Here is an 11,976-nt window from a genome sequence, read left to right as displayed (position 1 = left end):
CTGCTGGACGCAGTGGCCTCCTCCAACCTCTTCTTCTGCTTCTATCCTTCAACAGGTTTCAGTAAGGATCTTGTCTTTGGACATATGTGGACCCCTCACAGCTCTTCAGGGTGAGAGGAAGCCAAAAGAACCCCTCACACAGAAACAGAGCAGAAGCTGATAAAATGCCTGTCTAAAATAAAAATGTGTATGACATGACAGCTTTTTGAAGGTGATCGGTTTCTAAATTACAAGTTGTAAGTGTAGACTTAGTGTTCAATCCTACCAAATAAATGCAGCCATATGTTCTCCATAACTTTTATTAACTATATTTTATACAAAATGCAACAGAAAAATATAATTTCTCTGGCAGATAATGAAGAGCATATTTACAGAGTGCAGCACCAGGTGCTGAAAACCACTGTTCAATGCTGCATATGTGGAAAAAGTGCTCAACTGACTCAATTGGAGCAAAGTTCCCTCAGTGCACTGTAAGGTTCAGGTTTCACTGTCAGCTTCCCAAACAGCCTGACACATGTATACACGGAGTGTGTCGTCCAATTGCACCACAGTCATTCCCTTTGTATACACACATACACTTATGAATTACAAACAATTCCCTCCTACACAAATGTTTTCAGGATAACCATACTGATGCTGATATGTTCAGATATTTATGTTTCTAGAGTTTGGTAACAGTTTGTGCACAGCATATTCAAGCAAATTCAATGTGTGCAGGTCGTTTTGGCAAACTACAAGGAAACACAGCTGTACATGGATTAAATAAGGATGAATGTGTTATTGAGTACACTGACGGGTTACTCAGCTATCAGCTCTAAGTCAAAGAGACTCCAGAGCTTTGATTAAGTTCAACTAAATATTTCTATTAAAAGGCTACATAAGGCTACACATCATGGCACTATGGCATCAGAATCTTTCATTAACACCAGTGTGACAGGCGACTGGAGACTCACAGGGGTTAATGATCACTCACTAAAGGAATCCTGTGCACGAGGAACTGGATCAATGTACAATCAACAGTATGCTGAAACAAACACTTTGCAGCACAACTGGATTTTTTTCTGTATGAACTTCTGAATGAAGCAGCCATGTTGTCGTCATTTTCTACAAGAATATTGTACAATAAACCCTGATATTATGAGTTAGTTCTAGTGAAGGAGGACTGTAATCTGCTGTACTGCACACACCGGATGGAGGCTGGTTCAGGCAGGCTTTGGCTTTGACTGAAGGCAGCTCATGATACTGCAGCTTGTCATTCACAGAAAAAGTAAGTTGAAGTGAGATCATCTGCTCAGTTCAGCCATAAAATCAGTACTGGTCAAGCTCTAGCTATTATGTTATAGCAGCTATGCTATTCATGCCCACTTGCACTGTCCTTCTCTTTAACCTCTGGTTAACTCTTCTCTGAGTCACAGTGCCTCGTTTAACTAAAGGAGCTGTTGTGACTGTTCTGTCACTGACTGCAGCATCAGATTAGCATAGCTGCTCGGGTTCAGTGATCTGACCATATACATTTGTCAACCTTATACCTCTTATAACACAGTAGCTAGAGTTTGACCACCACTGATTTTCTGGCTGTCATAAATACTTGAAAGCTTTTTTTTAATCTATTAAAAAAACAACAACACACTTTCTGCTTCAAACCACACTTCACATGATTTGGCTTCAAATTTTTGGAGAGTGTTCAAATACTTTACTCTGTCTCCAGGCCTGTCACACTGGTGTCAGACAAACTTAACACATGTACTAAAAGACCAAACCCCTGAGCACCAAAGGTATAAGATTGCATCAGTGACTGCTGCAGAGTTCTGTTTCTGCAGGTTGAAAGTCATTATTCTGGATTACCTCTGAGACTGAGGCTCTGTGTGTTCATCTGTGTTTTCATGAATGACTGGATCACTGTGTTCACAGGTACCAGGATCACAGCGATCACATGGGTCCTCCACGTGCCCTATCCCCCGTTCCTCAGTCTCTTCCTCTCTTTCTATAAAGCCGTGTTGATCCCACAGTTCCTGACCATCGCATACTTCAATCCCAGAATCCCCTGTGAAGCGCCGGTACCTGCCCGGTGTTGAGTCCTTGTTGGGGTTGTAAGCACTGTGGAGGTGGGTCTGCGTGGCTTCTGGAGTAGCGGGGAGCGCTGCATCTGCATCACTGGGGACGGAGACAGCCATGTGAGGGCACGCAGATTCCTCAGGTGGGTCTGTTGGTGCAGGTTCTGGCTGGGGAGGGGTGTAGGGAGGAGGAGGTGTGGCTGGGCGGTCAAAGACCTCTTCATAGGCTGGCAGCAGAGAGCTGGGCAAGAATCCTGGAGAACAACACAATGGAAACAACAAGTATGTCAGTGTCTCACTCATTCCTAGTCCAGTGATAGCACTGAAGGAACCAAGCTTCATTCCATTCACTCAACACAACATTATATAGCGTTTAAAGCAGCACCAATTACTGTTTTAATATTAATACTGGGCCAAATGACATGTAAAGTGAAAAGGGGCCACTTGTGGTGATAAACCCAGAGAGAGATAACTCCAACTCTGCAGAGCTTTATAGCCTCTTTGTGTAGGGTTTTCCATCCTGAAAACTCCTCTCTCATCAGCCTTGGAGATGCAGCTGTTCTCTGAGAAAAAGCTGTGCACTACCTGCTAGCTGCAAAAAGACACAGTTAGAGAATAGAGAGTGAATATTGGACTTAGACTCATCAGGTGGGCACAAAAACCACTCCAATCCAACCATCATGTTGCTGGAAATATCTAAACAATTAAGACAAATGTTTTTCCTGGTTTTATAGACTCATACCTTAGCCACACAATGGGTGTGTTGTTCACACTAGCTAACATTAGTGCAGCTGCTGGAGACACCTGCTCAGGTGGGACAGATATCCTGAGATGTGCAAATACTGTTGTGACATGCTTATCAGTAATACCAAACTTTATCCAGTCCAGCGAGTTAAAGCAGACAGACACCAGACAACAGCTTCATGCTGCAGTGTTCATCAACAGGACTCCCACAGTGAGCACAGAAAATCATGCTGACACTCCTCCTTACATAGCAAGGAGGTGCGTTACAATCTGCACAGCCCCTCACGAGCGTTCAGCAAACTTGTGTAACTCCATCTCATTAAAAAGTCAGAGGCACCTCTTAGCAGTCAGTCAGGAACTGCAGCAAACCACAGTTACACTGCATGTCCTTGTCTTCTGCTTTGGCAGTGAAAATGTTTTTAATTTTAATTAACTGATAATCTTTTAAAATGTAAATATAAAAAAGGAAAAAAATTACAATGAATGTAACTTTACATTACTTTATGACTGACGAAAAAAAGAATATGAAGTTCTACTGTTACACCACCATCAGCCCTGCCACCCTTACTAACTCTACAGCATAAAAATATTTCACCTTCAAACCTTTTTAATGATGAAATAAATATATGCCAAACCTGTTAAGCACAAAGACAGCAGTGATATGTGTGGATCTACAGCTAAAGACCAGGATCTTGAGCGAATAATGAAGACCTGGTATTCCACCAATTGTTAAATGACCGTTGAAAGAATTATTGGCCACTGTAATTATCCTTACTGTTCATACTGGCTACAGAGAGTAAATTAAAGTGATTTTAATGTCACAGAGGACAAAATCCACAGTTGTCTAAGCAAAATGTCTTCTTAAGCTCAGCTGAAGATAATATGCAGCTTCAGAGGTCTGGCTTAGACATATCAAGAGCATATTTTCAAAACTTTGTCTTTTTAGCGCTTCCATGCAGAACCTTGGTAAAGGGTTAGCAAGACAAAGCAGAAATGTTGTACTAAAAAGATCATAACTTTTGGAGACATCTCCTTGATTTGTTGTGCTCAAAATGCTGAAGCCTCATATTTTTTTGAGCTGAACTTCACAACACATTTTCAGAGACTGACACCTTACACTGAAGTTGTTTTAAGCTTCCGTTGTACGTATGGGCATTTGAGCATTGTATTAAGACTATTAAAACAGAAAAACTTCAGTCTTGTGTGGTGACCATGGAGTTTGCAAGGGAAACTTGTATTAGGAGGTGGATCAGCACCAGTCAGTTAGAACAGCAGATTTTATTGGTGAGTTCTACTTGTCCGCATCTCAGTGGACAGACTGACAAATTCAGACATATAGAGTCTGTAATTTCCCATTCTATTTACAAACATGTATGATGTGTGGCTGGTAATGTATCTGAGAGGTGGAGACTAACTATGTGTGGAATGTGTAGAGGCAGCAGCACGCCAGACACAGTTCCAGCCACACAGCTACTCACTGAGATAGAGGGGTAGCTGAGAGTTGTTGTGGGCCTCTCTGTAGGCGATGAGGTTGATCTCGTTCTGCCGGCGCTGCTGCTGGAAGCGCTGCTTGGAGCGCCAGTGCTGACACACACAGCAGCATGTCAGGATAATGATCAGAGTCCACACCAACCAGAACCCTGTAGGGAGCCCACAGTACATGTGGCAGAACACCTTCAATACACAACCTGACAAATGGTAAGAAGGCAAAGTCTTTCTTTTATATAGCTGTTAAAATCTGAGCTTCAGCACTGACAAACAAAACAATATTTTCTGATACCTTAGTTTGCTGTGGCCTGAACACATTTTTATTCAACTTTTTTCTTTGACAAAATAAGCCAAGCTTCTTAGGTGCATCGTAGGTCAGTGCTGAAAAAGCAGTGAGACCTGACACCCGGTCTTGGTTACTATTAACATCCCTTCACTGGTTGAAGGATCTCAAGTTCTTTTTCAGTCTGTCTGTCTGCAGCACAAACAGTAAACAAGTGGAGATTGTAAGTGACAGATTAGACTCAGGGCCCGGTTCCACTCGCCTAACTGGTACCTGTCCTGACCTTTATCAAACATCTGCTCTGCTACTGTTTGTTAGATGGCATAAAAAATTTAGCAAACATGAAGCGTATGAACCAGTATGGTATGGATTTATGCACAAATGTCTGTGCATTAGTTTTTAGTTTCTTTAGTTCTTTGTATTCCTGCTTCATATCACTTTATAAATGTCATGAGAAGGAACCATTCAAATTCACTAAGAAAGGATAAAGTTGAGCTGGGTAACTTACACCACAGTTCATAGTAGTAGCTGCAGCACTGTGTCTCTCCGCAGCAATGACCCAACTCACAGATGTAGCTCTGGTTGTTTACTCCTTGGCACACAAGATTGGCCTGTAAATACACAAATATACCACCCGGTCACACACTGGCTTGAGGAAGCTACTGATAAGACAAAACACAGTGATAATAAGAGCTGGGCATTTTTTTGTTTGTTTTTTAAATGTTACTTAACAAAATACATTGTGGCATTGCAAGCATAAGCATAATATCCAAAACTCGAGCTCAGCGCCCCAGAAACTGCATGGATCCAGCTGAGCAGAGCCAATGGAATCAGATGTCAAATCTTTCCCAAGTAAACACTGGAACTATGTAAGACACACAGACACTACAGCAGACGTGCTGACACACTGTACTACCATTTCTATCTGCAGCAAGGTGTAATGCTATGAAAGCAAAGACTAATTCTACAGTCTCCTCTTCTCTTATACGTAAAACAGCTTATCAACCGGTAAAATTAGATTCCAACATGTCACTTCCATTCATCATTGTTTTCCTGATTCATACATATAGCCTACCGACCTGCACTATTTTATAGTCTGAACTATGACTTTGACCCCATTAATGCAACCCTGGGTAATGAATGGATACACCTCACTGATAGCGCCAATCCTGATGTTTTTACAGCATTTTCTCTGACCTTATTAGAAATGTCAGCTATATTTATGTACCTGTAGCTGAGCATATTTAGATAAAGAGATAAAAGATTCAAGGAGCAAACTGAAAGTCTGTCTGTTTGGCCCTGACAGCTGATCTCTCAATACTTCTCTAATGCATCCGTCTGTTTTCCACAAGAATGATCACTAGCAGCAGTAAAACGTAAATCTGATTTTTTTTCTTTAAAGGATGTATCTAATGAGTTTAACAAGTTTATTCCCTGTCGACCTTTGTGTAAATGGTGCCACGTAACTAGCCGCTTTAAAGATATAATTTACTAATATCTCAGCAATCATTATGCAATCATATTCATTAGCCTTTTTTTCGGGTTCGTCATAACTAGTATCTGACAGCCCTCGATGGTTAAGGAACTAGCTGCGTTAGGAGACCAGCCAGCATTAATCCTCTGCATTACTGTGTGTTAAAGAGAAACCAAAACGTGTGCTAATGCCCATCCCTGCTAACTTTACCTAAGTTAGCAACTAGGTCTAACTTGCCATTTCATGCTATTTTCATGCTATTTCACTGCTAACTTCAGTGTCCGTGTTTCTAACTGTTGGAGCGAATAACTGGCCTACAAGGAAGACAGCTTTTAAAATTCAACCCACAAGCCCGCAGTGAGCTCCCAGAGAATGAAAGAAAATTATTTGGCAAGTCAAAATCTGGCTAATACGTTTGAGCTAACAGGCTAGCTAAGTTTATGTAGTTAGCTATATAACTGCCACCCTGTTAAACAACGTCGTCCAGCTGCTACCTCTGACACTGTGGTCGTCGTCGCTGACTCTTCTTGTCCAACGTTGAACTTCAGTGACCCCATAGCCAAAAAAGTTAGAGACTAATATTTATTTACTACTGAACTGTTAATTAACAATTGCATTGTTAAAAAGAAAACATCGGCTTCGATGGCTAACCAAAACAAAACAAGTCCAGCTAAATTTCAACAATTGTTTCCCTGAGATCGCTCTGACTCTCTCTCATTGGTCCATTTAGGAATGTAGGCGTTCCACGAACACTGATTGGCTCTTCTGTTGTCACTCTAAAATGGTTTCGTTGACGTGTGTGTCATCTGTCTCTAGGCGGGCGGGGTAAATTTGATCAAAACGTTCAAGAGTAATTATTTTCAAAGGAACGTGAAAAAATGTAGAGATTGGATGGGAAATATTATCGTTACAAATATAATCACCACTAATAACAGGTATTTAATCACTCGGGTCTTTCATTTGTGCTGTTTTCTCATTTTCTCAGCACCACCTGACAGAGTGGAGGTGAATTGAATAATTTCTTTAAGTGCTCACACTGTTGAAAAACTATATTTAAAAACTTGAGTGGTAATGTCTCTCTCTGGTAGCAATGTCCTGATCTCTGGTAGTAGAAAAACTTCTGTAGAAAGTAGTTACAATGGGAAAAAAATCTCCTCCAGCATTATCCTGCTGGAAGAAGCCATCAGAGGATGGTGAACTGTGGCCATAAAGGGATGGACATGGTCAGCAACAATACTCAGACACACTGTAATATTAAGACCATGACAGCTCCAACCAATCTGACCTCTGACCTCTCATCAACAAGATGTTTCTGTCATCATTTTTTTTTTTTTTATTTGGCTCCATGCAGGTTAGCAGGTTCAGAAATACTCAAGCTAGGCCATGAACAGTTCCTGAAGCTCTTGACATGTATCTACATGATTTTATGCACTGCCGCGACATGATTGGCTATTGGATAATTGCATGAATAAGCAGACGCACAGCTTCTCCTAACTGGTCTCTGTGATTCGTTTATTCAGACGGATGCTTTAAAAATGATTCACTACTTGACCACATGTATTGTATACTGCTCATGTACCATGTCATTTGGTCTCATATGTACCTTATTCTTGTCTAGGATGAGCCTCATGAAGTGCTGCTCCACTCTTTCTGTTTCCCACAGACCAGTGCCAGAGGAGAAGGACACAGTGTTCACCACCATGGAGGTGTGTGAAATGCTAAAATTACATCCCAGAGAGGAGAGTGAGGAGCCTCCTACAGTCACTCACAATACAGCCATGACCATGGATGAAAAGAAGCTTCCATCTGACTTTTGACTCCCCGAGAATGAATATTCCTGAACTCTGAATAAGCTCAGTCTTTTAAGTCTTCCACCTAAATCTTTGTTATTCAAAAGAAATGTGACAAAGAAAGTGCTGTTTTATCATCTGTCATGGACTAACCTGTCCGGGGCAGGGCTGGATTAACCACCTGGGAGGGCCCTGAGGCAAACATGAGCTGAACATTCCCCCCAGTTCTCTTGCTTTCTGCACATTGTGTACCTTATAGTAAGTAATATGTGATTATAATATACTTCTTTAGCTAGCAAGTTTGGCAGTATGTTTGGCCTCTTGAGTGTAAATTGGCTACAGAGATCCCACATGTAGACAACAAGGGCTGTGACTGGTCAACTTTGGCTGGTTGCGTTTTTTTTTCCTTACATGTGGCTGATGATGGTGGAGATCACTGATAGTGACGACAACATGAAGCCCATTTCAACAAATCGACTGTCATGACCATCTCTGTAGTGATATGAAATCAGTCTCCTCTCCTCTCCTCTCCTCTCCTCTCCTCTCCTCTCCTCTCCTCTCCTCTCCTCAGGGCCGGCCCTTTGAACCTTTCAGCCCAGTTTGAGGGAACAAAAGCAAACAAATCACATTGTCCTTTCAGGAATTTTGGCTTGTTCACTGCCTTTCATGACCTCTTCTTTAGGCACCTCTCTGCCTCTCCTCATTCAGGGTTCCCAAGAAAGTCAATGGTTCCTTACATCCCAGTTTGACAAGTCAGGAGGATACACGCTAATCCCCTTAATCTGGCCTTTCTCCTGCACGCAGCCACAGGGAGAGGGGGACCACAGAGAGTAATCCTGTCGGAGAAACAATAGGATTAAGGGCCCAACCCTGTGAGTGACAATCAGGTAGGCTATCCACTGACTGATCTGCAAAGCAGGAGCCCCGGCCACTCTCTCTTCAATGTGACTTTATTTTTGTTTGGCGGGCCTGAGAGGGATGGGGGTGAGGCAGGGGAGGAACGGGTGGGTTGTGACGGGAGGGAGGATATTTCTTTGAGGGACTGCTGGAGGTCTGACAGGCCTGTGGTCTCCTGAGCACCAGGGTCCCAGGAATGACTGACAGGTGAGGGGTGAGAGCTGGGAAATTTGTTTCCAGGGGTGTGGGGTTGGGGGTGGAACAGATACAGTTGATGTGTGTTCACATTTCTCTAGAGATGTTTTAAGGAATGTGATTGTGTGTGGTGAACCCTGGTTCCATCATGGCAGCGATTGCATAGATGAAACTATTCTCCTTCTTAAAGGATAAATGATGTTAATACTTTATACAGATATAGTAATCAGACAGACACAGTGTCCATCTTCACATAATATGCAGTCATTCAGTTTTCCCAAATTCCCATACATGGGCAGACATGTCTGATAGATGATAGAAAATTACAGTATGCTATATAATCTATCTATCTATCTGATTCAAGCATGTTGTCTTGTCCAAACAAAAAAAGAACACCCCCCCAAAAAAACAACAAAGGAAAAATGACCTATTTATATTAAACTAAAAAAAAAAAATTAAATTAAATTAAATTAAATGAATAAAGTATCTAAATGATACAAACCACATTCAAATAAAGAGTGTATGTCTATTCCTTTCAACGGCTGAGTCTCTAATGCTATGATCAATATGTTAACTTCAGTATATGAACACTAGATGGCCCCATTGGTATAAACATATCCTCAGGTACAGCAGCCCTCTTTAGCCAAAGATCCTCAGGTCAGGGGAAAGACAGCCTGCTCATTGCACCAGTACTGTGAGCACAATAATCCACCCAGAAACCATGCAAACCTCAAGCAGGGAGGTTATTTCTGATATCCAGTCGTCTGTCTCTGCCACTGCTGCAGCCAGGAGCCATCCCCAGGCCTCAGAGCTGGAGGAAACAAGCCTCACATCCAGTGAAAAGAGAAGCTGTCTGCTCCATTCAGCTCCAGTGAACGTGGCCAAAGAAAACAGTGGCTGATTCTTCTCATCTCCTCACGTTACCGTGATGGTCTTGTTAAGTGCTGGAGGTAAATTACAGGTTAGCCATTGTGTGAAAGGGAATGAGTCACAGGATGGTGGATTTCCATGTGTGACAGGTGCCTACAGTGGTTACTCTGTGTTTGTTCAGGCTAGTGGGAGCAGCACTCTGAGGTGACACTGTGGAAAATCCCATTGAAGGCTCAGCCTCAAAGGCGAAGGTTTACTGAGTGGTGACCAAAGTAGGTTTGAGGAACTCGCAAGGGTCCCCGGCAGTGACCCTGCCGAACGACTTGAACATTTTTTGCAGGACAGGAGAACATGGAGACAATGTCTTCAGCTCAGTATTCATCAAGAGTGAGATGAGATCATTAATTTTGTGCTGGAGCCAGGATGTGGTCAGCCTAGCTTAGCATAAAGACTGGAAATAGGGGGAACCAGCTAGCCTCTAAAGCTCTCTGACAAACATGTAAAATATAAAAACAATAATTTCTAGTTTTTGGGAAATTCAGCTTCCCAGCATCATATCAGTGAGATTGCCAGATTTTGTTCCACTGTGCTTGAACAGAGACCAAAGCTAAAGTCTTTCCTCACTGATCATATCTGGCAGTTTGCACTACAGAAGTATTGGGCATGAACTGGTGTTCATGAAGAAACAGTTCTAACATGTAAGTGATCCAAAAACCACAAACTGTGATTTCTATATTTTTGTCTGTTTGTGTAGAGATTAGAGATTCTCTGCTCTCAGAGAACCTGAGTTATACACATAACCTCCTCTGAGTGACACTTGAGTTTTGAAATAAATTCACTCATTTGTCTGTCTGTCTGTACATCATAGTAAATTCCAGTGTGGGATTCAGACTAGAAGCTTTAAGCTTGTGGCTGGCACTAAAAGGAAGGAGTTCAAAGGTCACAATGTGCTCGACAGTGATCCAGTGAGGATAAAATAATTAACATGGTGTTTGGAGAAGAGAGAAACTAAAGGGAGACAGAGCAGTTGCAGCAGCATCTGTCTTTTAAAAGCCAAACTTGTTTGAAGTGTTTGGGGTGAACATTTTTCACAGGCCTGACGCTCGACAGCGGCTTTGTGCCTCGTGATGTAGCACCTTCTGAAATGGATGATGTCACCTGGGACATGGGTATCAGGGATAAGAGGGCGAGCGAGGAGGCTTTTTTCTCCTACAGTGGTCTAAGCTCCCAAACCCTGACTGACACTACAGAGGAGGAAAGACATGTGCAGGCAAGAAAACACATAGCTCACTGCCACTGACTGATACTGATACCCACGCATCTACCATCAGCCACCCACTGTCAGACACCTCCGACTACAGTTTAACTGATCACAGATTCATCTTAAAAGTGATACCTTTGGTTTCCTATACAGGAGTAGCCTATAGGACAGCTAGTCTTTAGGACTAAGGGACTATTTCATGAGACGCTGTTATGGGTTGCCTCAGGGGGTAGTAGCAGTAGCAATATTTTCAACATTCTTTACAGATCAAATGATCAAGTTTTATAAACCATTCAGTACCTGCAGTATGATCTTGTCCACACCACGACTGTTTCTGCTGCTTTAACTACTCATCCTAGTACTGCAAACTACAAAGTTAGAATTCAAGATGTTCGGACTCTACACTGACACAGTCCTTACTCTGGACTCAAACAGGATTCATCGTTTTTATCTGAAAACTTTTGTTCTCAAATGTGTAGCCCTGGCTAAAAAAAACTACCCACTGACCATGTTTAACAAAATCCTCCACCCAGAAAAACTGGTGTGAGGTGTGTTGTCGTGGAGACAGCCCCCATCCCCAGACTCTATGATTAATTCAACTGTCAGGAATCCCTGGGGGTCACATCTCCTGCATGGGTGTGCAATGTCTGTACGCACCCTGGCCATTCCTCTTATGTGGCTCTGACATATTACTTAATGGACAGCATATGATCTAATATATGCCATTAATGGCCAGCAGGGAGGGTCACGGCTCTGACTCACAGTGGACACCCAGGGACATGTGTGGCTGGAAGAGTAACACATAAACACAAACTGGCACACAGCCTTATTATAGCTCTGTTGTAAGTCTGTCCTGCTTAAGCTGTGAAGTGTGATTTAGACTCTGTCTTAACTGCTTGTCTCTCCCTCATCCCACATAT

The 11,976-nt window shown here is 42.4% G+C and overlaps 1 protein-coding gene across 1 annotated transcript; it reads right to left on the bottom strand.

Annotated features, from left to right (window-relative positions):
• Positions 1-283: 283 nt before the first annotated feature.
• Positions 284-6,739, bottom strand: wbp1la (WW domain binding protein 1-like a). The gene is made up of 4 exons (XM_041050582.1): positions 6,538-6,739; positions 5,078-5,180; positions 4,277-4,438; positions 284-2,308 (listed from the first exon to the last, which is right to left on the bottom strand). The coding sequence occupies exons 1-4, from the start codon at positions 6,598-6,600 to the stop codon at positions 1,842-1,844; spliced, it is 795 nt and encodes a 264-aa protein (XP_040906516.1). The 5' UTR covers positions 6,601-6,739; the 3' UTR covers positions 284-1,841.
• Between the last annotated feature and the right edge of the window lie 5,237 nt (positions 6,740-11,976).

The sequence above is a fragment of the Toxotes jaculatrix genome, chromosome 11 (genome assembly GCF_017976425.1).
Source record: "Toxotes jaculatrix isolate fToxJac2 chromosome 11, fToxJac2.pri, whole genome shotgun sequence".
NCBI lineage: Eukaryota > Metazoa > Chordata > Actinopteri > Toxotidae > Toxotes > Toxotes jaculatrix.
The sequence above is the reverse complement of the archived record's forward strand: the minus strand, read 5'-3'. Positions and strand labels throughout refer to the sequence as shown.